The sequence below is a fragment of the Marmota monax genome, unplaced genomic scaffold (genome assembly GCF_021218885.2).
Source record: "Marmota monax isolate L192 unplaced genomic scaffold, Marmota_monax_Labrador192_F-V1.1 WCK01_AAM20220418_F8-fsc00125, whole genome shotgun sequence".
In the NCBI taxonomy this organism is placed as follows: Eukaryota; Metazoa; Chordata; class Mammalia; order Rodentia; family Sciuridae; genus Marmota; species Marmota monax.
In genome coordinates this window covers 11,016,385-11,040,627 of record NW_026695235.1, presented here as the reverse complement: position 1 = coordinate 11,040,627, position 24,243 = coordinate 11,016,385, and the positions used below count along the sequence as shown (strand labels likewise).

General features: G+C 55.9%; 1 protein-coding gene across 3 annotated transcripts in view; it reads right to left on the bottom strand.

Moving 5' to 3' along the window:
* Window positions 1-24,243, bottom strand: part of Ubash3a (ubiquitin associated and SH3 domain containing A) — a 32,330-nt gene extending 8,087 nt beyond the window's left edge. Inside the window, exons 1-10 of one of the 3 annotated variants that reach the window (XM_046439114.2) lie at window positions 24,070-24,243; window positions 22,341-22,394; window positions 19,691-19,877; window positions 18,342-18,540; window positions 16,129-16,298; window positions 14,813-15,021; window positions 7,704-7,830; window positions 3,592-3,691; window positions 2,612-2,734; window positions 1,281-1,373 (exon numbers count right to left, since the gene is read on the bottom strand). In XM_046439114.2, coding sequence (XP_046295070.1) covers window positions 1,281-1,373; window positions 2,612-2,734; window positions 3,592-3,691; window positions 7,704-7,830; window positions 14,813-15,021; window positions 16,129-16,298; window positions 18,342-18,540; window positions 19,691-19,877; window positions 22,341-22,394; window positions 24,070-24,182 — 1,375 coding nt within the window. In that variant the 5' untranslated portion in view covers window positions 24,183-24,243. Of the gene's footprint in view, window positions 1-1,280; window positions 1,374-2,611; window positions 2,735-3,591; window positions 3,692-7,703; window positions 7,831-14,812; window positions 15,022-16,128; window positions 16,299-18,341; window positions 18,541-19,690; window positions 19,878-22,340; window positions 22,395-23,446 lie in introns of all 3 variants that reach the window. The other 2 variants (XM_046439113.2, XM_046439112.2) reach the window with 2 other exon arrangements.

Genomic DNA, 24,243 nt, shown 5'->3' with positions numbered 1-24,243 from the left:
GACGGAGGCTTCTCAGGGTCACAAAATAGTCCATGAGAGCCTGGGAAGGGGTGGATGGTGCCAGGGGTCCAAGCTGGTTCTGAAAGTGGTCAGCCTCCCCTGGCTGGGACTTCTGACCATGCATCTTGACCTGGATGGTCCCCGCAGAGCTGCCCACACAGGACGGGAGGGGGAGAAGGCACAGGAGTGGGGCTGGTGCACCTGTCCAGTCCACCCATCATCCTTCCGACAGCTCCTCCCGACCATCCGCACGCAGTCACCGCTCCTGCCTTGGACACCCTGTAGGCGCAGTCTCCTGCTGCTCCCTCGCTCCCCCAGGACTTGGTTCCCGTGAGCTCCCTGCCCTTCTCCTTCCACCCACCTGCCCAGCCCCGTCTCCCTGCCGGAGCCCGCCTGGACCCCACAGTCTCATCACCCTGCACACACTGTCCCCGATCCACACTCCCTCACTGCCTTGCCCTCACTGTCACCCCAGCCTTTGTTAGCTCCAGCTGGAGAGGACCCCGGGCCCACCCAATGCTCCATGGAAACTCATGCCCGCAACTGTGCTGCCCCGGTCATTCTGCTATCCCAGCCCATGTGTGGCCCCACTCCCTGACAGCTCTGCAAGCTTCTGACGGTCCCTCCCCTGGCTTGCTGTCCATGGTGACCTGACTTCCTGTGTTTCTGAGACTTGGAGCAAGCCCTTCCCCCACGTGGGCCCGCCTGCCAGTCTGTGCCTTGCCTCCCTCCTGCCCCTGTGTCCTGGCGCACCAGTCCCTGCCTGGGGAACTAGGTCACATCCCTCCTCCCACCCAGGGAGGAGCAGGCGGGATGCAGACTGGGGAGCAGAACCCAGGCCTCCTAATGGGCTGCCATCTCTGGGCAGGAAATTCTTCCTGTGTAGAAGCTGCAGAAGGGCCCACCAAAGGCTTCCTGGCACACTCTGCCCAGAAGCACGCAGGACAGCCCCCGTGGGCAGCTTAGAAGGGACCACAGCAGTTCCCAGATCCCTAGGTTTTGAATGCCCCTTTCCAGGTGTTTCCTTCGACCTGGCAGAAAGGGGCCTGGGTGAGCAGCAGGACGGGCCGGGTGCTCGTCACCCAGCTCCTACTGCCCACAGTCCTGGATTGCAGAAGCAGCAGTGCCTCAGCGGCTGCTGGCCTGGGGCAGCTGGTCCATCACGGCCTTTGCTTTTGTCTGGCCACTCAGGCCCACCATCCCATTGTACCTCTGCTCCCTCCCCTCCCCGTGGAGAACAGTCAAGGCCACACACAAAGCCTGCTGAGATTCTCACCCACCTTCCAGGATGTGTTTGGCTGTCTGCACACAGCGGAGGGCTGGGGAGGTGAAGACGGCGGTGAGTCTGACGCCACTGTCCATCAGCGCGCCTCCTGGAAGACAGCAGTTGGAAAACGCCCTTCACGATTCTAGCCCAGGAATCAGCTAGCAGCTTAGGTGGCGGCTCCGCCTGAGGCAGGCAGGGTCCTAGGAGGTTCTGGGACACCTTGCGTGATCTTCCTGGGTGTGACTGTGACCATCAATCCCTGCTCCTGTGACCAGGAGACACCCAGGGGACCTGACGGAGCCAGGTGAGCACATCACAAGCAGAGATTCCCCCAGCCAGTCACAGAAGTCAGAGGTTTGAAGTGAGAGGGGTTTGGCATGTGAGAAATTCTCCATTTCTGTCTTGCAAGAGGGGCCCCACGGCCAGGAGTGTGAGCAGAGCAGTCCCTCCCTGGTCAACAGCCCGTGAGGAGAGGACCTCAGTCCCACAACCGAGAGGATCAGCCTTCAGCTGGAGTCTGGATGGGGACCTGAGCTCCAGTGGGCGCTCCGTCCTGCGGACCCTCCGGTGTCTGGCTTTGAGACTTGGCAAGATCATCCCCGCCCACCTGGGTGCACACATGTGGGCTGTGCTTTAAGCTGTTCTGCAGTAACAGCAAACTTGAGGCCCTGGGGGCTCACTGTGGGACAAGCCTCTAGACCAGCCACCTTTCCTGCACTGTGGGAAGTCCCACTCTTGGGAAAGAAGGGGTTCCTACTGTGCAAGCCCTGCACAGGGCCAAGGCCGGTGGGCACCAAGGAGCCTGCCATGGAATGAATTGTGTGCCCCAAAGAGATGTGCCGGGTGAACCCCAGGTACCTCAGATACAGCCTTATGTGGACATAGGGTGTTTATGGAGAGCATTGGCCTCCCTTACCTGTTGCATCTGCATCCAAAGGCCCAACCAAGTGTGGAACAAAAATATTGGAAAAAAGACTGCATCTGTGTAGAACATGTACAGACGTTTTTCTTGTTGTTCCTTAAACAACAGAGTCTGTTTACATAGCATTTACATTGTATCAGGCATCGTGTCACCTGGAGAGGATTGGAGTATATGGGAAGGTGTGCACAGATTCTATGCAAACACCACACCATTTCACCTTAGGGACTTGAGCATGCCAGGATTTGGCACCTTAGGGGGTGACACTGGGTGAGATGCCTCACCTCTCTGCGCCCAGCCTCCCTGCAGCAGAGTGGGCAAATGCTGATACTGACATTACACTGCACACTGAAGGGCCACTCCCTGTAGCTTCGATGGCCACCCTGTGACTATCAGCTGCTCCTTCCCAGTGGCCTCAAACACACCTGCTAGTCTGGATTGGAAAATTCCACAGGATGACAACGGAGGGTCGTTTTCAAAGTCTTTGATGCCACTGCTCCGTCGAGGCAGACTTCGAGGGAAGTTCAGGTCAGGCCTGTGGTATTTTCCTAAGGCAAAACGAAAGAACGTGGGACGTCGGAGTAGACGTGTCCCGAGAGGCCGCATTGCCAGGAAGGCTCTTATTTAAATCATCCTCAGCTGTTGCTTTTCCCACTCGCTCTGAGAGGCGGATTCCACTTGAGGAGCAAAGGCAGCTTTGCCGTGCTTTGCATAGCACTGAGGTTGCAGCCCCAGGAACCGTGACCCTCTCTGCCCTCCCAGAAGCCCCAAGAAGAGTCACACAGTGAAGATCCCGAGAGAGAAGCAGGGTCTCCATGACTGATGTGGCATTAATTAATTAGGTGCAATGTGACCCGCTCCACAGCGTTAAGTGTATCTTACAGCTTGCAGGACAGGGTGCACCTGGCTCTGGTGATCTGCACTGGGTGCTACTCAGTGACTTGAGGGCAGGACTAGAAAGTCGGGTGTGTCCAGACACTCTCCCCACTCAGGGGCTGCATAGTACATTCTGAGTTCGACCGTGAGCTCTAAGATCTGTCAGTCAGGGTGCGAATCCTGGCACCATTGGCAACAGCTACATGAGGAGAAGCATACAGCTTACCTCCTCCTCAGTAAAGAGGGGAAGTGAGATTTGTGTTAGTGCCACTGAACTAGTGCTGGAGCCCAGCGCCCGGCTCAGACTCGTGTCCAACAAGTGCCAGGGCCATCTTCTATCAATATGCTCCATCATCTGTGCAGATGGTGTCACCACTGATGAGTGTGCTCCAAGTGACCCCGGAGCTCTCTGGTGCTGGCACATTCCTGCAGCCACAGTGGCATGGCCACTCTAAAGGGCACAACTAAAGAAAGTGAGACGGGGCCCTCATTGGTCATCCTGCCTGCAGACCCCCTGGACTGGACCTACCGTCTGCAGTGGTACACTGCTGCAGCCACGACTTCCCGAAGATCTGGTCCACTCTCTCCCCGTGCCGCACCACCAGCACACTCCTCCTGGAGATCATGGCCTGGCGGTGGGAGGAAACGGAACCCAAGTGACCAATCAGCCTTGTCGGACAGTGTCCCTCCAGGTCCTGGCGGCTGGCCTGAGGGGAAGCCTTGTCCCGTGCTGGTCGCCAGCTCTGCCCACTTGCCAGAGCCCTCACAGTGAACAAGGACTGGGAACATCCCAGTTCCTCCCACCTTTTCACTTCTTGGGCATCAGAGCCTCATGAAGGAGATGAAGAGACAGGTCTGGTCCCCCCCATAACCCAACAAGTCTACGTCCCTGTCTCTTCCAAGTCCTCAGCCCTCCACAGAGACTTCTTAGATTGTGATCTCTCTCTCTCCCTATCACTATTTTGTGATCTATTGTTACCGTATTTCTATCTCTCATCCATCTATTGGCTGCCACCTCCTGTTCTGCTGACACTCCTCCTCTTCCAGGAGCCCTCCAGGACTGCCCCTGTGTTGGCACATTGAAAGGCAGCTGGACAACTCCTCTGGTCTCAGGTGTGTCCTCTGTCCCTGAGCACCCAGGGAGAAGCCCTCCATCGATCCTCCTTGCTGCCTTCCTGTAGCTGTGTTCTCTGTTACAGGAAAGTGCTACGGGAAATCAGCACGGCTGTCTCTTGCTGTCCATGGAGGAGAGTGCAAGACCCCTTCGGATACCAGAATCCACGGTCACTCAATCCCCGATACAAAATGGCACAGTATCTGCGTGTAGCCTGCGCACACCTCCCATCTACCTGAAATCATCTTTCTGTTGCATAATAACCCCGAGGCAACAGAAATGCTATGTAAATAATGGCTTTACTGTTTTACTTAGGGACTGATGACAAGAAAACAGTCTGTACTGCCCAGTGCAGGTGTGCTGTAGTTTGGATCTTGAATGATCCCCAAAGGCCCATGTGTTCAAAAGCTTGGTCCCCAGCTGGTGGCACTATTGGCAGTTGGTGGGAACTTTAGGGGCTTAGTGGAGGAAGTCAGGTCACCGAGGCACTCTTGTAGGGGTAGTGGGCCGGCTCCTTTCTCTCTCCCTGCTCTCTAGCTGTCGTGAGGGGAGCAGCTCCTCCACCCTGGGCTCATGCCTTGTTGCACTCTGCCACCAAAGGCCCAAAGCAACAGGGCCAGGTGACTATGCCCTGAAACTAGGAGCTCAAATAAGCCTTTCATGTTTTTAACTTGCTTATTTTGGGGATTTTGTCACAATGATGAAACACTGACTGACTGAAGATGCAACTCGTCTGTATATTCTCAATCCGTGTTTGTTGAATCAGTGGGTACAGAACCTGTGGCTATGAAGGGCTGACTGTATTTTATTCTGCTTCTTTTTGGCATGACAGAGGATTTGGCAGTGGCCAGCAGTCTCAGGTACTGGGGACAGCTGCTCTCTGGCACATTCCTCCCTTGCTCAGACTGCCCTCTGAGTGGCCTTAAGCCTTGCAATTGCAGGGATATGTCCCACCTGTTCTTGAAGTCACTGGAGGCCCTTCAAGTGATGATGATGCACTATCCCCTGGAGGGGGCTCCTACATGTGGGGGTCTATCGCCAGGGGAGCTGGGGATGACCCTTCTCCTACCCGTGCTGTGAACAACTGAAGGGGTGGGGGGCAGCTTGAGGAGCACCTTCTCTAAGGGAGATGGTGCGGGGGTGGGGCAGAGAGCAGAGTTCTGGGGACCGAGCCAGCAGGAGGCCAGCAAGAGGCCTCCAGGACAGCTGTGGGCAGCCAAAGCCCTTATTATATATAAGCCAGAACTCTGAGGAGGCACGGAGGGTCAGCCGTCACCCTGGAGAACCGCCACCCAGTGGCAGGCCCAGGCTTCTGGGGGCCTCTGCTCTAAAGCTGGATAGAGCTGTCCCACCTCAACCCAGGACCCATAGTGCTGCCAGCTGGCTCCCAGGACTCAGGCTGTCAGTGCCACTGTCACAACATGGTGTCTTGGGAAGGTGCCTGGGACAGTGCTGGGACAGTGCTGCAGTGCACCCTTCTCCAGGAGCTGCAGGTCTCTGTGGGGCTGAGGGACAAACCCAGGAAGATGCATCACAGAGCCACTGAGGACAGAGGGGTCAGTGCCTGCCTCTGGAGTGGGCTGGGGGCTTCTGGGCATAACAGGACTTGGTGACTCCTGAAGCCAAGGTCAGCAGGATGACAGGTGGAGAGCGCAACATGACGGGCAGCCCGGGGTCCTGTCCTCTGTGCTGCTCCTCCTCTGGAAACGCGGAGCCTTGGGAGGTCCTGGGAGGGGACAGAGCAGCCTCTGGGTCTGAGGATGGAGAGGGCTGCACCCTGCCTCTAGACAGAGCCGTCACAAACCGGGCAGCACCGAGCAGCGCCAGTGAGCTCCTGCCATCCTGGAGGCCAGAAGTCCAGCTCAAGGGCTCCGAGGCCGGCCCTTCCTCACCTCCTCCAGCTCCCGTGGCTCCAGTGTCCCCTGGCTTGTGGCCGCACAGTCTCTGCCTCTTTTCCCGTGGCCTCTCCCTCTGTGAGCCTTTCTGCTCTCCGTCTGATATCCCTCTTGAGGACAGCTGTGGCTGCATTAGGGCCACTGGACAAGCCAAGGTCCTTAACTGGATCCCTGTGTCTTTTCAGGTCGCTTCTGCAGGGTCCGGGCTCAGGGCCTCTCACCTGCGGGCCTTATTCAACCTGCCCCAGGTACCCTGTTCCACCGGAGGCCACAGCTCTCCTCACTGTACCGAAGAGGTGGAATCAGAGCAGAGGAGGGGCCGCTGGCAGGGAGACGCGTGCTCCTTCCTTCCATTTAAAGCCCCAGTGAACTGGAACGCAGGCCGTGCTCTGGGGGAGCCCTCTGTCCCAGGTGCCCTCCTTTGCTCTGGAAGGGGCCTGGTCTGGGAGGGCCGTCCACTCCCACAGTGGGTGGGTGGGTGGGTGGCATGTCGGCCCGCACTGGGTTTCCTGGCACCTGGGCAGCCGGAGTACAGGAGTCCGCTTCTTGTCCACTAGTGACCAGCAAGTCTCTGACTTCCGGGCAGTGGCTGCCCAGGTTGGGCCATCCTTCTCTCTGACTAAAGCAGGTCTGTGTCACCTTCGGGGTCCAGTGTCCTGGGCTCAATTCCTGTTTGGGCTGAGCTCCCCTGGCTCATCAGTAGCCTCTGGGGTGCTGAGCGGGTCTAGGGGAAGGATGTCGGGCTGCCTGCTAGGGATGCTGGGGCCTAGCCATGGCAGGCCCTCGATGCCCCTCTTCTGTGAGGCTCCCAGTGTCCAGTGTGGGGTCAACACTTTGTGGCCCCCACCAAGCTGCCTTCCTCCTGTAAGCCCCTGTTTTTAGATTTGTAAAATGAGGGCAGAAATGCTAGGGATGCAGGAAAAGGGTCCTAATTCTGTGTGTGGCACCGGGTGGGAGCAGAGAGACCGTCCCACTGATGTAGTAACTGCCCAAGGACCACTGCAGGTGCTTCTCCAGGGGGTCCTGGTAAGAGAGACTAGCTTCAGGCGGAAGACGGTGGCCCGAGCCCAGGCAGTGTCTGGGGGCTTACAGGGAAACTCACTTGTCTTTGGGAGGGGGCTGCCTGGTCCTGAGCCCACATGTGCAGCCTGACTCCTGGTGGGCCACATGTGCCCCGGACTCTGTCCCCCACATTATAGCGTGGGCTCCTGTCTTGCCCAGCCCTGCCTGGAAAGAAGGGAAGCCGAGGTTCCAGGGCTGGAGACTTCTCTGGGGGTTACTTGGCTTGTTAATGAGAAAATTGGAGCAAGAATTGAGTGTCCTGGCCATGCCCTGTCCCTGTCTCCTCCCAGCCTGGTGTCCTCGGGCCATGTCTGATGCTGCCTACAGAAACATGCAGACAGGTTGCTCAGCCACAGAGGTCACATCACCCTCCCCAGAGAGGACAGACCCGGGTGGCCCAGCAGCTCAGCCCTGGTGGGAGGGCACCTTGCTGGTCCACGTGCCAGTCTGCTGTGGGGCCACAGAGGAGGCTGCCTACAGATCCACAGTTAACACTAAGCAGCCGCGTCCGCCGTGAGTTAATAGAAAGTGCTGTGCTTAGTTGACTTTATGGGGGTGGGGTCCTGTTACCTGCAGAGCCAGCGCACTGCTGACACCCCTCGGCGCTGGAGAGGAGTGGAAGTCCCCACTTAGTCTGCCGTTGGCGTCCCCGTCATTCCTGGAGTTCCCGTCCATGGCCAGACTAAAGGTGTACGTCCTGCAGGAAGAAGACGGCGTTGCTACAGAAGCACCACCCTGGCCGTGCTTGGCTGTGGGTGTGCTCTAGAGTGTGACCACCTTGGCAGACAAGGTCACTGTGAGGACAAACTGAAGCAGCACGTGCCAAGTGCTCAGAACGGGGCAAACCTGATGGTGGGGTGTTCTGCGGCTGCTGGCCCCACCATGCGGGTTCATTTCATGGCCAGGACATGGCACCCAGATGTTGGCCAAAGGTTATTTTATATTTTTGAGATGGGGTCTTGCTGTGTGGTCCAGGCTGGTTTTGAACTCCAGGGTTCAAGAGCTCTTCCTGCTCAGCCTCCCAGGTAGCGGGCACGGCAGGCTCATGCCAACATGCTTGGCTCTAATGTCAGTTCAAGTGTTGCTGTGAAGGTGCTCTCTAAATGAAATTAAAACCGAAATCACTAGACTCTGAGAAAAGTAATTACGAGCTCTGTAATGCAGGGGGACCCCATGCAGCCAGGTCTTAGAAGGAGTCAGACTGGGGTGGGTCCCTGAGGAAGAGGGAGTGCCGCCCACAGACCATCTTTGGACTGGAGCTGCAGTGCCAGCTCCTCCCTGAGCCTCTCGCCCTGCAGACTTCAGACTGGCCAGACCACAGTTTTGAGCCAGTTCCTTAAAATCTCTCCCCTTCTCTCTCACATCTGATTGCTTCTGCTTCTTTGGGGAGCACAGACTATTTCTCTGGTTAATACACCATCCTCTTTGATTCACCTTCTGAAACAGTCAGGTGTGCAGATGGGCATGGTTGGGGTGCAGGGACAGATGCACGGTGGGCAGGTGCCTTGAGAGCTATGGAAACATGGGAAAGAGGGGGTGCATTTCAATAGAGAGAGAGAGGTCGCAGGTGAAGAGGAAGTTGACACACGTCCATTGAATCAAGAAAAGTGCCCTAGGGTGGACAGGCATCGGGGAGCTCTGGGGAGGCTGGGGATGGACCCCAGCTGCCAGGGGAGGTGAGAACTCTGGCTTTGGCATTCAGGCAAGGGTGGAATGCAAAGCAGGTGCGTCTGCAGGGAACCGGCAGTGGCTGGAAGAAGAGAGCAGGAGAGAGAGCCACGTCCCAGGAATCCTCCTCAGAGCAGCAGAAGATCCTCTCCCCAGGGAGGTCATCTTACAAATGCAAAGATCTCTAAAAGGAATCCACAGCCTCTGTCCGGGGGGCTACTCAGCGTCTCTCCAACAGAGTCTCTGTGCATTTCTCAGGGCTGCGCTGGGTGTGAAAAGCCCTTCTCCACCGGTACCTCCACCCACGTGTGTCCTCGCTTTCCGCCAACCCCAGCTCCGCTGGCTTCCTGTTCCAGCAGAAGGACTCAGGATGTTTTGTTCCTCGTTATTATTAGAAAATATAACAAATTGAAAAAGAAGATAAAATATAATTTGCTGGCTCAGTTGATCACGGAATCTCACCCCATTTTCCTCATCCAGCTGATTTTGATCTATCATGATCCGATCCACATTTTTGGGAAAAGGAAAGCTCATGGTTGATTAGAAGGTGATGAGCTTCATGGGGTAAAATAAACCAGGGGTGGCCAGGTGGGGGCAGCTGCCGGGTACACTGTGTCCCACAGAGCCCCTGGGTGCTGCAGGTGACATGGGAAATGGAGAGGGAGGAGACTGCAGGGCATGCGGGTGTGGGCCAGGGGCCAGGGAGAGGAGAGAGAGCCTGCGGGGGGACCCTGCTCCCCCGGAGGGCGTGGGGCACAGCAGAGGCCAGAGTGACTGAGCAGAGTGCGTGGGGACGGGAGAGAGCTCAGGTTCAGGCATTGGAACCCGTTTGCTGTGGACTCTGGTGAAAGACGTGTCTGTCGGGACCTCTCCTGCTGCCTCTGGGCTTCCCAAGTTCTCCCAGCCCAGGAATCAGAAGTACATGAGCTTCGACTGCCTTCCACATCCCAGACTCTGCCAGGGGTGGACTGTAAGACGGGGTGAGAGTGTGAAGCACCTACTGCTTCCCGACTTCTGGGGTGTCCTTCCTCAGACGCGAACCTCCCAGGGAGTGGGGGGTGCTCCTGTGTTTTACCTCCCCTAAGCCAGGATGCTGGTTCTCAAAGTCTTCTCAACTGCCCCGTTCATTCTCCTAGCAGAATCTTTCCATTCCCTCAGAGAAGTTCCACAAAGTGACCCGTGGCGATTTTGCCTGAACTTCATTAAACCTGGAAATGACGGGGAGGAGCTGGCACGTTCCTGCCTCCACTTTCCTCAGCCACGAATGCATGTGCTTGACTTGTTCAGCCTGAGAGTAAATGTCCACTTTCCCCCACAGGCACTCAGGTCCCCAGGTCCCATAAACCCAGCAATGGCTCACCAGGCTTCTGCGCTGAGACCTGTCCAGGGCTGAAGTTGGCAGGTGTCACGTGTCCTGCGTCTCAGCCACGGCTCAGGATGGGGCCCCAGGACCCAGCCCTGCAACGCTTCCTGCCCACATGGTGTTTTGAGTCAGTTCACATGTTTCTTGTTTGCTTGCAAGTTCTGCTCCCCTGCCCACGTCGCCATGGCTTGTACTGTCTGGATCTACACATTCTACAGGAGGAGGCCAGGCCAAACTGATGGATGTGGTTCCCACGTGCTCATACCGTCAGATATCAGCAGACGTCAGCTGATGGCCAGTGACCAAGAGTAGACCTTGTGTTGGAGCCATGGACAGCTCCCTCTGCGAAAGGTCTCACATCAGACAGGAAACGCGGGCAGGGTTCTCTTCCTGAGGGCAAGGCTGGGGCACCCACACCCCCTTGCGGCTCACTATGCCAACAATGAAGCCTCGTTATCTACAAGTGACATCTGTGAAGTTTACAGTTGGAGAGAAAATCGAACTTCTCTGCCGTCTTTCAGATGAAATGCACTCAAGATGATGGTGGGGGTGATGGTGATGGGAGGGGACGGAAGGGCCCAGCTTTGTGACATTTCCGTTTTTTTCTAACTCACGAGTCACTCAGTGGTTAACTTACACATGGAAATAGATGTGTCTACACTCCATAGCTCCAGTCTTCCCCTGTGTCCTCACGGGGCCGTCCTTCTGTGTCTGTGTCCTGATCTCTTCTGCTTCTAAGGACACAGTCCTGTAGGATTAGGGCCACCTGAACAGCCTTGTTTTAACTTAACCACCTCTGGAAAGTCCCTGTCTCCAAATAAGGTCATATCTGAGGTCCTGGGGGTCAGGACTCCAACAGATGAATTTAGGGGGACAATACTCACCCCAGGACAACTGCATTTTTCAGTCTGAACTACCTGCTCTCAATTCATTCTGTGGTTTTTGAAAAGTCACTTGAATGCCTCTGTCTTGGATGTTGGAAATGCTCTCATCTTGGCTGCAGGTCTCAACGGGTCCCCCTGAGCCGGACCCTCACGTAGGCCTCTCTGATCCCCATTTTCCTGCCCAGATGGCTGGAAACTGCTGTGGTCAGGAGTGGTCCCCATCGTGATGGCCTTGCACACAGCTTCTCACCTTCTCCAAAGCAGTGGGTGGATATCAGAGTGTGACTTTGTGGTTGCCAGTCAAGGAGCCCCAGGACCGCCCTGTGTAAAGGCTGGGTGGCCATACGGGTGCAGGGTGACTGCTGTATTAGCTGCCAAGTGTGAGCATCATGGCTGCAAACTTGGAGGGTCTGGAGAGCTGCAGTTCTTGACGCTTGTATCACGCGCGCCCAGTGTAGGTCCCGAGGCTGACATACATCGAGTTACCACCGTCCACCTGTCCACAGGCGAGCCAGCCTTCAGACACAGCATGGAACCAATTTCCCACTGCTTAAGACATCTGTGACATGTGCAGACATCCAAGGCCTGTATTTGATTGAAAAAGCCTTACGAGTTTAATAAGGACTTTCAGCTGTCTAGAAAGACTCAGCCGGCTAGTTCTCTGACACCAGGGTCCATGTCACATGTCACATTTGCCAGGTGTCTCATGGCTCCCTGAGTGGGGGTGGGGAGCTTGAATGACAGGCCCGTCAGACACCCCAGAGCACCCAGCCCAGAGCTGGCTTCTCTTTCCTTTCATTGCAATTTTTGACATGGTAATTTTTCCTAAGAGAAACTCAGGCATAAAAGCTAGACTGGTTACATTGGTGACAGGTCCCTGATAGATTAATTGTGATGTGAAAAATGTGACACCCACGAGCTCACCTTCTGCAGTCTTTGCTGGGTCATGGCTGGTTGCCTGGTGGCTCCTGGGTGGCAATGAGCTCTCCTGGGCAGGTGGTGAAGGATGTGGGCCTCAGGGAGGCCAGGCTCCTGAGTCTAGATGGCCTGTGAGGGTGAGAACATCTCTGCTCCTGCGATTCCGTCGGTGGCCCCCTGGACCAGTCGGTGCACTTTCTTAATGCTGCAGCATTTCTGGCCTGCTGCCTTGTCTGTCATCTTGGCTGTCATGCGGGGCAGGGGTTTGTACTGGGTCATCGCTAAAGTCCCCATGGACCAGCATCTTGTAGCTCCGAGGTGGCCCCCAGACCCATGGATGTCTACACTAGCGGAGGGTGCTCTCTGCACTCACCCTTCCGCATGTGTCTGTGACCCTTTGCTGTGATGGTTGTTGAAGGAGTGTCCCCTCCACCTGGAGGCCGGAAATCTCGAAGCCCAGCTCTCTCAGGGTGCCTCCCTCCCTGTTCTTTCTTTCTAGCTCCAGGCAGGTCTCCCGCGGGCAGGGTGAGCACTCTACTGCTGAGCTGGGCCTCCTCAGCCCCAGGGTTTCTTAGAGTTCTGTTGGTTATGCGTAGGTTCTCTTTAAAGTACTTCCAACAGCTTCTCAAGCAGAATGGCAGTTTTCACAGCTCTGACTTGGAATGAACCCCCGTGGGAAGAGGTACAGAAGAAGTTCCCTGGGTGTGTTGAGGCTGGATAAAAATTTGTCCTTGGAAAGTGCCTTGCATGGATCTGAAAAGCTGTAGACTGAGTCGCCTGTGAACACAACTGTGCTCAACCCAGGGGTTTCCTCATTGGTCTGGAAACCCAGGCGTGGCTGCGGGGAGTTTTAGGAGAGGATTAAGGAAGAGAATGAAATAGTGCAATCCTTCAGGGCGACCTCCTGGAGGCAGGGGATGGGCACCTGGGTGCTTTCCTAGGCCCTTCCCCAGCCTCTCAGTTCTGAAAGTGCCAGGAAGCCCCAGACCACACAAAAGGCTTTTCTAGACCTTTCCCCTGCCCACCCACTCTAGGTCTTCTACCAGTCTCATGGAAACCGCCTGACTCCGCCCCACATGCGCCTGCCTTGAGGGCGGGCGGCCTCCCCCTCCTTTCTCCCCTCCTCTCTTCTTCTGCGCCTTCCTCCACTCTCCTAGCTGACACCTGGGGGAAGACAGGGAAAAGCCCCTGGGAGGGTGGTTTCAGGCCTCAGCACCTTGCCATGGCTTCGCAGTGTGTCACGATGGCTACACTGAGCCAAGTCCCAGAATTCCCTGTCTAGCATGTGTCTGGCTGCAGTAGGTCCCCGGGGACACTCTTATAAGAGTTGGGCAGTGGCACTCATTTTGAGCATCACACACAGCTTTCCCAATTGTCCAATCAAATGCTCGACCTCAAGCTGCTGGGAGGGGATGCGGTGAGCACCCTAACCAGCTGGATTTAAGTGTGTGGAGGGGCCATTATCCCACCTGTGCCCCACTTACTCAGTTGGAAGGTATTTTAAAAAGGCTTAGTCCTTCCTCAAACACAGACACTCCACGGAGCAGCTGTGACTGCCACTGCTGGCCCACCCTGGGTGCTGCTGGCTGTCACACGTGGGCCTTGCCCTCCCAGCTCTGTGATCTTTTCTCCTGGGTGTAATGTGCATCTCATATTATACATGCCTATGCAGTATACCTACATGTATGTATGTGTATTTGTAGCAAATATATGTATAATATAGAATCATGGTCCTTCTATTCCAATTAAACTTTTTCTAAGTTTGGTATCAGGAACTGGGTGGAGGGCTATCCTAACAAATACCTAGAATGTGGGGGCAACTTGGGGCTGGGCAGCAGGGCAGAGGCTGGGAGGATCTGAGTTGCTCGCTGCTGTGTCCCTGTGAGTGGAGGGCTCGCAGAAGCAGGCCGTGAAAGGTGCCCCGCGGAGAACTCTATGAGGAGTGAGACTGTGGGAAGGAACCTGAGGAGGGGCCCCCATGAGGCAGGGCAAGAAGTTCAATGGGATCATCCAGAGGGGTCAGAACTTATGAGGGATGAGGTTGGTTCTGTAGATGAGGGTGTTTGTGTGTTAAGGTGATCACCTGGCTTCTTCTTGTTGCTTGTTGTAAAACAGGGAAGAGGGGGACAAATTGAAGAACCAAGAAACAAAAAGAAATCAGTACCTGTTTTTTCTAAAATCCTTAGCCTTGACAGGTGAGGCTAAGGACACTGCACTTAAGAGATGTCCAGCTGAGCAGGAGGACAAGCCTGCGGCAGCCCTCCAACTTCCTGGAGTGACTTCTGCCAACAAGTTATTGAGCTTAGGAGGGCACCTGACTTGGATGGGATCCTGGCCCTGGCCACACCTCAGTTTCAGCCACATGAGATACCAAGCAGAGGACCCAGTTAAACTGGACTCTGATCCAGACCCGTGAAAACTCTGAGAAATGAAAGTCTTTCATTTTAGCCATTAAATTTGTGACAGTTTGTTGCAGAGAAATAGAAAACAACTAATGCACCTTATGATATTACAGGTTTTATACACTGAGCAAAGAATAAATAAGCCAAAGCTTAAGTCCTCTAAGTATAATTTTGACACTAATAAGAAGCAAGAAGTATTTTGCAATAATTTGGACATTATTATCTTGGGAAAGAAATATGGAGTAACCCACATTTCCTGAATGCTATCTGCAGAAACTGAATCTGTGAAGATAGCCACTGTATCTGCAGGGATAATTGTGCAGCACCAGGAATGCAGTTTTTCCAGTGATGGAATGTTCTGGAAGCACATTGCTGCTGAGTCCCCTGTTTCAGGTAGTGCCTGGTCAGAGAGAGGTTTGGGCCCTGGCTAGGGGCAGCACTCACCTATGTTTGACCCAAGTGTCAGACTCGCAGGCTCTTTCCGTGTAGTTCTCTGGCAGGAAGCCCCGGCAGCCCGTCCGCTGGGAGGTCCCGATGGCCCAACCCTCGCTGGCTTCCTCCTGCTGAGTGGGGTCCACAAAGATGTAGTCGCCAGGACTGAGCATCAGCTCGTCCACGTTCTGGGGCTTGTACTGGAACAGGACCTTCAGGGTCTAGAAAGGAGGGAAGTGGTTTCGTGTTTCCTGCCAGGGTTTGCGCTGGGAAGCAACAGCAATAGGAGGAGTGGTACATTCCACATCTTGCTTTCTGGGTCCCTGATGTGTTCTGTGTCTCCAAGATGCCACCAGGCCTCTAATGACATCCAGCATAGAATATCGCAAAATACAGCAGCGCAGAATTCTTTGGGTAGATTTAGAAATAAAATTTTTTCTTTTCTGCCTTGCTTGCTTGCTTGATGCCTTCTTCCTTCCATCCACCCATCTATCCTTTCATCTATCCATCCATCATCCATCCATCCATCCATTCACCATCCATCATCCATCATCCATCATCTATCCATTTATCCATCATCCATCCACTCATCCATTATCCATCTATCCATCATCCATCCATCATCTATCCATCCATCCATTTATCCATCACATCATCCATCCACTTATTCATCATTTATCTATGCATCATCCATCATCTATCCATCAATCATCCATCCACTCATCCATGAGCCATCTATCCATCATCCATCATCCATCATCTATCCATCCATCCATTTATCCATCATCCATCCATCCATCATCCATCCACTCATCCATTATCCATCATCCATCTATCCATCATCCATCTATTCATCATCCACTTGCTTGTCATTCACAGCTTCTCCTGGGACAGGAGCATGGTGGACTCCCACAAGGGTTTGCACTGGGAAGCAACATCACGCTCATTCCCTGGCTCTGGAAGGAATGACACACGCTTTCTTCCCAAACCAATCAATTCACAGAGGAGAAAGCCTTGAAATAAGGCTCCACTCCATCACTACATGAAATGATCTGATAAGCAAAACCTGCGTTCGTACGTTTTTACAACAGTCCTTTCCAGATACTGTCAGCAATGCAGGATTTTGTCTTGATTTTTTTGCACACTTGTAGCTCACATCTTAACAGGTTGGTTCTGAATGGCAAGAGTTTCAGAGGAGGAACAGCAGTCCTCTCCCACTCTAGGAAGGGCTCCCCATGGAAGTGCTGTTGGGAAGGAGGACATTGGTCCATTTGTCTCCTGTGGAGAGGGCCATGTCCAGCCACACTCCTGGGTCACAGTTGTCTCACCTGGTAGTGCACAAAGCGCATGTCCCGGGAGTACAGGGCTGCCGTCCACTGACAGCTGTGGCTGGGGGGGATGGCTCTAGCCAGCTCCTCCAGCGTCCTCTGGTGGTGGGGGTAGAACTTGTGGGCCAGGGTCAGATGCAGCTGCTTGGTACAAGCCTTCACGGAGCAGTCTGGGAAATCAGGAACATGGGGCAGGACGGTTACCTAAGCAGCCAGCGCCACATGCCCCAGACCAGGAAGCGCCTCTACACAGAGCGCCTCCCACCTCTGCCCACCCTCCATCTCTGTGCTGGTGCCCCCTCAGCAAGGCGGGGACAGGCCCTCATTGGCATCTGAGTTATTTGTAGGGAAGGGGGTTGGAAACCTGTAGGATTTTCAAGAAGGAAGGAGAGGAGGTACAGAGAGGTGGTTAAGGGTCAAGGCCATCAGTTTGCAGGCTGATTGCCCAAACAAAGGATCTCAACTCTCAGGACTGGCTCTGGGCTCTTGTTGTGCAGGTGACTCAGCGGACTCGGGGCCACAGCTGCAGTTCAAGGGCTTTTTGTTCCATGGAAGAGTTTCCGGAAGAAACTTGATAAGCAGAACCGGGAAGCATCAGGGTCTCAACATTCTCCTTGCTTTAGCCACACAGGAAGCCCAGGGAGTGGCCGAGCCGCGGGCCTTTCCGGGTGGCCTCTGCCCTCAAGGCCCCCTTCCGGAGCAGCCTGTATCCTATGGCAGCTTGGCCACCAAGTGTCGGACATTCTGGGGCAGCTGTCGGTGTCCTGTGGGGATGGCACAGACTTTGCTATTGGATGGGCCCAAGTCGAGGCCCCTCTGCCCTTTGGGCAGGGTGACCTTGGTCAGGTGTGGTGTCCTGGCTCAGTTTCCATTCAGACAGCAGTGACGGGAGGACAGAGCTGACTCCTGGGGCGGTGCCGGGGAACTAGGCCACCAGCTCAGTCTCCTGTGGGCCCAGAGCACATGGCGGCCACCTGCCACAAAGGTCACTTACAATCAGACAGGGTTGGCTGTTCCCCTAAGAGGACACAGAGCCTTCCAGGGAGCCCTGGCCTGGCCCAGACATGCCCTGCCTGCCACAGGTGCTCCCTGAGCAGCGCACGAGGCCTCTAAGCCGGAGCTGCTGAGCTGAGTGGCCGAGCGGGCGAGTGTGGGTGGTGGGAAGTTCCTCCTCTGACCCGTTTTCAGCAGCAGGGAGGGAGGCTTGCCACATGAGTCAGCCTGGCCCGGGAATGACCCAGCCTGCTGTCATCAGGACACGAGAGCGAGTCACGAGGCTTATGAATGGGCCCTTGTCTTTCCTCTCCGAGGCCCAGGTCTGGGGCTGTGTCTTGCTGGGATGGCCAGCGTGGGCCTCCCACACTGCCCTGAGAAGGACTAGGGACACTCCTGAACCGTAATTGGCCACTCGTCGGCAAGGGAGGCCCCTCCTAGCCCTCTCAGGGTTAGGCTGAGAGCATGGGCTGTGGAAAGCAGGGCAGGGCTGGGTCAGGGTCAGGAGATGGCCGTGAGGCTCCAGCCGGCTCTGTCCGCATGGTCCCCTGGTGGTGTGGAGCAAGGCAGAGCCACTAGGACTGGTCAGCTCTGTGTGCTTCCTGTGGCGGCTGTTAGGGGTCGCCACAGACCTGGCAGCTTAAGACAACAGAAATGCATCCTCTTGCAGTTCTGGAGTCCAGAAGCTGCCAGGGCTGTACTCCCTCTGAAGGGTCCAGGGAGGTCCTGCCCGCCTCCTGCGGTCTCTGGTCACATCATGCCCTTCTCTGCCTCTGTTGTCACAGGGCTGCTCTGTACATCTCTTGGTGTCTTCTTCTCTTGGTGTCAGGACACCGGTTATTGTGCTGAGAGTCCACCCTGATCCAGGGCGACTGTGTCTGAACTAATTACATCTTGACGGAGCCCGTTTCCAAATAAGGTCACATTCTGAGGTTCCTGGTGGACATGGCTTTTCAGGGGACACTATCAACCCAGGGCAGTGATGTTGGGCAGGCATTTTACCCTTAGTGGCCTCAGTCTCCCCGTAACGATGCAGCTGATGAGACCCACCTAGGGGCAGAGAGAGCAGGGGAGGCCCTGGGCCTGTCTGAGGACGGTGGCTGACAGGCTGCCTGGGGGCAGGAAGGACCAGCTGTCCTCTGCAGGAGAGGGCACTGAAGGGCCAGCACTGACGGGAATCTCACCAGCCAGGCCCCGGTGCACAAGGCCGGGCCTCCTACCTGCCAAGACGGATGCTTCCGTGGCAAACGCCATGGCAAATTCCCGGATGACGTCTGCGGGGCCGTCGTTGATGAAGAAGCCCAGGTAGCTGATGGACGAGTGGAGAGCCAGCGGGACCCAGGTGGGGAAGGACCTCAGGGTCCTGTCCCCGGCTCTCTTCAGAGCTTCGTACAGACACTCCACCTTCTGGTCTTCGCACTGGGGGAGACAGACAGGGAACCCGTGTCCTCAGCTCCTGCCAGGGAGCATCGACCGTCACCTAACAAGAATCCTGCTGCAACCAGCAGGGGACCCCATTCTGTGCAAAGCCGTGAGGGAGGCCGCCTGCATCCCTGTGCATCTGGCCTATGGTTTGCCCATGCCTGGTGCTCATGGGTTTTTAACAAAGGTATTTCAGGTAAAATCTTTTCTTGGAATGAGATCTCCTTCAGGTGGCCAGGCGGGAAGTTCCTGGTCACTTCTGCCCTTCCCCTGCCGGACCCCCTGCCAACACCTTTCCACGGCCCAGGTTTTCTCAGGTGGTGTGAGTCGTTTTCTGGAGGGTTCCAGCCAACTTCGAGGCAGTCTGGTGGGGGGCACTGCTCAGCCCACCCAGAGGGGATGGGGCTGGCTGGCCCTGGGGTTTAGTTCTGTGTCCTGAGACTCCCCAGAGGCTCCGGCACACCCGAATGCCTGGCAGACGCTTTGGAGGCATGCTTCAGGAGGTACCCCTGCAGGGAACCGGGGCCCATCGCCCCTTCCTCTGGGGAAGTGGTGACCAGGGGAGGTGGCTGCCTGTCCCTCCCTGTTTCTCCCCAGCCTTCCTTCTCTCTCTAGCAGCCCCCAGGTCCCTCTCGCCTCCCCGGTACCCTGTGATGATGACTCTTGATCTTTTTCTAAATCAGAGGGCTGAGCTGTGAGCCAGGGAGAGCTTGACGTTGGTGGCTTGTTGACAGCCACCCATTCCTCAGCCCATCTGCCACATATTTAGGAAGCCCTGACTCTGGCCTGGGCACTGTGCTGGTCTCCGGGTACATGGCCTTCCCTGGGGGGCTCAGCCTGGGAAGGTGCAGCCCACACCTAACAGGACACGAAAATGCCACTAGATTCACAGACAGAAAGACGGGGTGGCGTGGGGGCAGCACCTCCTTCTGCCTGGGGAGAGGAAGAAGAATCGGAAAAGAGGCAGGAAACATGCACGGGGCCCTGACAGGTGGAGAGCAGGCGCCCCACTCACGGAACCACGGACACTGCCTTCAGGACCACCTCACTAAGACAGAGCAGCTGTGTCCCAGCCCCTGTCCCCCGTCCCCAGAGTGCTGCCATGGCGGCCACGGTCACGGGGTGCAAGGCACCGCGGCCAACTCACCGTGAAGAAGTCGCAGAGCGTCACGTGGGGGAAGACCTCGTGGGCCCGGTTCTTGGCACACTGACGCCTGCTCTCCCTCCAGAACTCCTGTAGCCTCTCCAGCAGGGGCCCCGTAGGACAGAGGAAGAGGGCGTACTCCTGGGGGATGGGGTCGTCGAGGGAAGGGTCGTTGCCGTGACAGCGAAGCCTACAGCAGAGAACAGGCCACATTTACCCAGCTTCGTGACGGAGGAGCCGTCCCCACCAAGGACAGGCAACAGCAGGGGCAGCGTCCCGTGAGGGGCAGCCGGAGCTCACAGCAGGGGCCTCACCCTGTGGGCTCAGGCCTGGCTGGTCACAGGCTCTCCTCAGTGTCACCAGAGGGGGAAGGTGAAGCTGGCAGGAAGACTAGATAGAGCCTCCCATTCAAATGACCTCAGAGCATCTGTCTCTGCGGTATTAAAATTTTGTGGAAAAACGCATTTTCATTTTCTCAAAAACTTCAGATTAAATGTGAAAATCAAAGCCACACACACACACACACTCAAAAAGTAAGACTAGACACATTTAGCTGGCTGTTATATGTCTTCTTGTTCTGAGAGTTACTTTAAATACAAAGAAATGTGACACACAACCCCAAAATAGGAGTTCAATTGTCATGAATCATAAAAATGGAAATGCAAACAACACAGAATCGTTTCTCTGAGTGCTGTCAGAGAGTGAAAGTCAGTGCTCAGCCATGCCAATCGCGCAGCAAGGCCGCAGGGCGAATCTGCACAACCTCTGTGCGGCGGTTCTCCACGAGTGCAGAGCCTCGGATTGCCTGCCTCTTGAGCTGCACTTCTTTAAATTTGTGCCAGGGAAGAAGCAAAAAGCGTGGGGCAAAATTCCCATGTGAAATACTGATTTATAACAGGAAAGCAGGGGGAGTTGGGTAAATGATGGGGAATCTGCTTAGCATGTATTCCCTGGAAATTATGGCTTTGAAGAATTTCTGGTGGCTCAGGGCAGGGCATGTGACGTAGTCTTAGTGTAGAAAGCAGTGTACAGATCCTGGGGAAGACCTCAGTTATTTGCAGATAGTTTCTCCTTCATGTGAATATATGGATGAGGGGCCACGACCCTTGGCCTCGCCCTCCCCTCCCTCCCTCCCTCTCTGGAGTGAACCCCGATGGTGGCTCTGCTTTGTTTCCTCCTGGGGATTTAAGCAAGCTGAAGAGACAGCACAGCTGTGTTTACATAAATCCTAAGCTGTTGTTTAAATCACTGTGCCACTGGGGCTTTCCACTCGGAGGCCTGGTTTTGCAGGGTGGCCATGTCGGTGAGTGCACCCCTCACTGTCTGCACCCCTGGCTCTCTGTCGGTATGGCTCCACACAGGGTCCCTGTGTACTGTGTGAGATCACACTTGTCCATTTCCATAAAAATGGACATCTGGGTTGTTTTCTTTTTAAAAAGTCCTCTGTGCATGTCTCGCTAGGCCCTGGTGTGTCTCTAGGGCCGTGCTTAGTGTGAAATTTGGTGAGAGCTGTACACATTTCCAGTGTTGACAGACACCCAAGCTACAGAGCCAGGAGCCAGGTACAAGACCCCTTCCCTGACCCTCAACAGCACCTGACACCCTGACACCCTTTGTTTTCATGGAATCTTACTTTCTGCTCTCCCGATTCCTAGGGAGAGGTCGGGTGCATTCCTGGCTGAGCCTCAGGAATCCACTCTTCCTCCCTGGGGTCTCCCGGTCTATTGCCTGGGCTTAACTGGCAGGTAAGCCCCTCCCAGCCTTGGGCTGGGTGTTTAGTGCCACTCTGGTCCCTGGCTTTATGGTTGGACCAGCCCAGAGGGCTCTGGGGTTTCCCTGTCTGTGGGGGTGCTGCCTGTTTTCCCCTTCTGGGGTTTTGGAGGAGGAGGAGGGCGCTCCCCAGAGATCGCTGGTCCCACTGTCAGTCTCTCCATCCTGTGCTGCGGTGGGCGCTGCGGCTGAGGGGACCTGGCTTTTCTTGTTGCTTTTCACTGGGGCGACTGCAGATCAGGAAGGAGGGGTTTCCCACCTCGGGTAGAGCACGGCATCAGGGCCCATTCAGGCTGGGGGAGACCAAGGAGCCCTCTCCAGGTTTCCAGAGCAGAAAACAGGCCCGTGGCCATGGCTGTGGGTGGCTCACCGAGGGGCCCACTTGGAGTGTGGAGCAGCTGATGGAGCCCAGGGCTCCCCCCCAGGTGTACGGTGGCACACCTTAGGAGGATTCCCGGACCCCAGTCAATTGCCCCCACCTCCAGGTAGCTCGACAGTGTGGGACCTCTCTTTTATATTAGCAGAAATGGCTCCTCCCTATTTATTCAACAAATCTCAGGATTTTTTTTTTTCTTCTGTGACTGTCAAGTTTAGATGAGGTAGAAAGTGTTTTTGTGCTGAGGATGGAATCCAGGGCTCACACAGGGCCAGCATGCACTCTGCCCCAGAGGCAGACCCCCTGCCCTAAGCCACATTTTTAGGTGAAACAATCTCTGTTCCAAGGTCTTCCTCTATTTTAAAGGGGGCTCTTCTCCGGTGCCCTTATGCTGGGGATGTGAACTGGGAGGCCACTTAGCATTTCCCCAGCAACCTCTTCCCGCCCAGGGGGCCCTGGCCACAGGGCATTTTGAGCCAAACCCTCTGTACCTCCGGCCCCACTCACCACTCGGCCGCCTCCTCTGCTGTCCTCCTCCCAGTGGCCGCCAATGCTTTTAGCCTATAGAGGAGTAAACACAGGTGCGCTCAGAGCCACGCTGTCCACTTTGGAAAAGGGTCAGAGGAGCAGGTGTGGTCGGCCCCAGCATCCCTGCGCCTGTCTTCCTGAGGCCCCGGTCTCTGTCCTTTACCGGGCTGCCGCGTGGCTTTTGACAGTCCAACCTTCTCGGATCCTCCACGACTCTCCTTCCAGGGCTCCCTACCTCTAGCCCTGGGCGACAAGGCCCATGCCCTCGGGGCCTGACCTCTGCCCCTCCTGAAGCACACTGTGGATGCTGGAGTTGCTGGCCTGGGCCCTCGGCTTGGATGCGTGCTTCCCTGGCAGACGCAGTGCACCCCACCATCCCCCAAGGTTGGGCTCACTGTGCCTCCTTCTGGGGCAGCACCTCCTGCTGAGCTGCCCGGGCAGGCTGTCCACAGCCCCCGTCCCCTCCCTGTAGCACAGAGGCCATCACAGCTCCCCCTGCCCTCCTGTGCCTTGTTCAGCCAGTGACCCCGGAGGGAGATGAGTTCAGTTGAATTTAGCTGAACTGGACCAAACAGAATAGAACAGGATGGATGTGGCCACTGCAGTAATTCAGCATGTGGTCCAGGTCCAGCTGGGCTCCCTGAGGACCCTGGGTCACTGCTGCCCAGGGCTGCTGCTGTTCCGGTACACACCGTGGGGACATGGCCACCTGCAGAGCCTATGCTGGGGTGAGCTGGCTTAAGAGCTCCGACACGCGTTAATTGTTAAAACGAGGAGGGATTTTGAGAGTGAGTTCACACTTGGGCAGTAAATACAGTGTGGGCACCAGGGGCATCAAGGGCTGGCTCAAGCCCTGGGTGTTGGTGTCCTCGACAGCCGCAGCTGGACAGGGAGCACTGAGCAGCAGGTGCCTCCTGCTCCACCCCCACCGCACAGACCCCTGGTTTGTCGCAGGCATCATGCTGACTACAAAGCCCTAATGTGGGGGGAGACAGAGGGGCCTAACTTCAAAGATATTGCCCCAGTGTGTCGGGTGTTGCTCTGCCGTGGAAGAGAGCTTGTCCCCTCCCCAAGCCCCAGGTTACCTTAGAATATTTCTGATCAATTTCTCCCTGTGAATAAGAATCTGGAGAGGACCAGAGGGGAGACACGGGTCAGCTATGAGAGCTGCAGCACTATCAGCATCACTTCTTTCCTCTGAGTAGGGTGACTCCAGGGTTCGAGTATCCACGTGTGAACCCCTTCCCTGGGTAACAGGGCAGCACTGGTGCTGTTTCCGTGATTTCTTAGCCATTCGGTTTCATTACTGACATCCAGGAGATGTTCCCTGGAGGACGGATGGTTTCCCTGTGCAGTTTGGAAACTCTCTGATGGTTCTCAGCAGGTCCTGGCATTAGAGGCTCACAGAGGACCCAAGATCCTCCAAACCCCCAGAAATGGGGGCAGCCATAGCAACCCATGGCTTCTAATGTGCACACACTTCAGGGTCCCCCAGGAGCCGGCCAGCAGCGTTGGTCTTTCAAGGTCAAGATCATCTCGTGTAGAGAAAGCAGAGAACGACCTTCTCTTGAGACACCACCTGCGCTGCAGGGCGGCCACTTCAGCAGGAAGCCAGTGCCACAAGCCCCTCCAGGGCTGTGTCAGGGGCTGCAGGAGGGTTGGCTCAGCCCAGAGCAGGGCTCCCGGGTTCCGCAGCCACAGTACTCACGCGGTGTGTGCTGGGACGCCCATGGCCAGGAGGGGGTCCAGGAGCGAGGGGGTGCTGCGGCCCTTGAGCTTGTTGGAGACCTTAGCATAGAGTTGAGTCTCTCCCGCTGCCATCTCTTCCTGCCTGTGGTGCAAGAGCGCCTGCACACTGCCGCGAGCAGATAAAGTGAGAGGA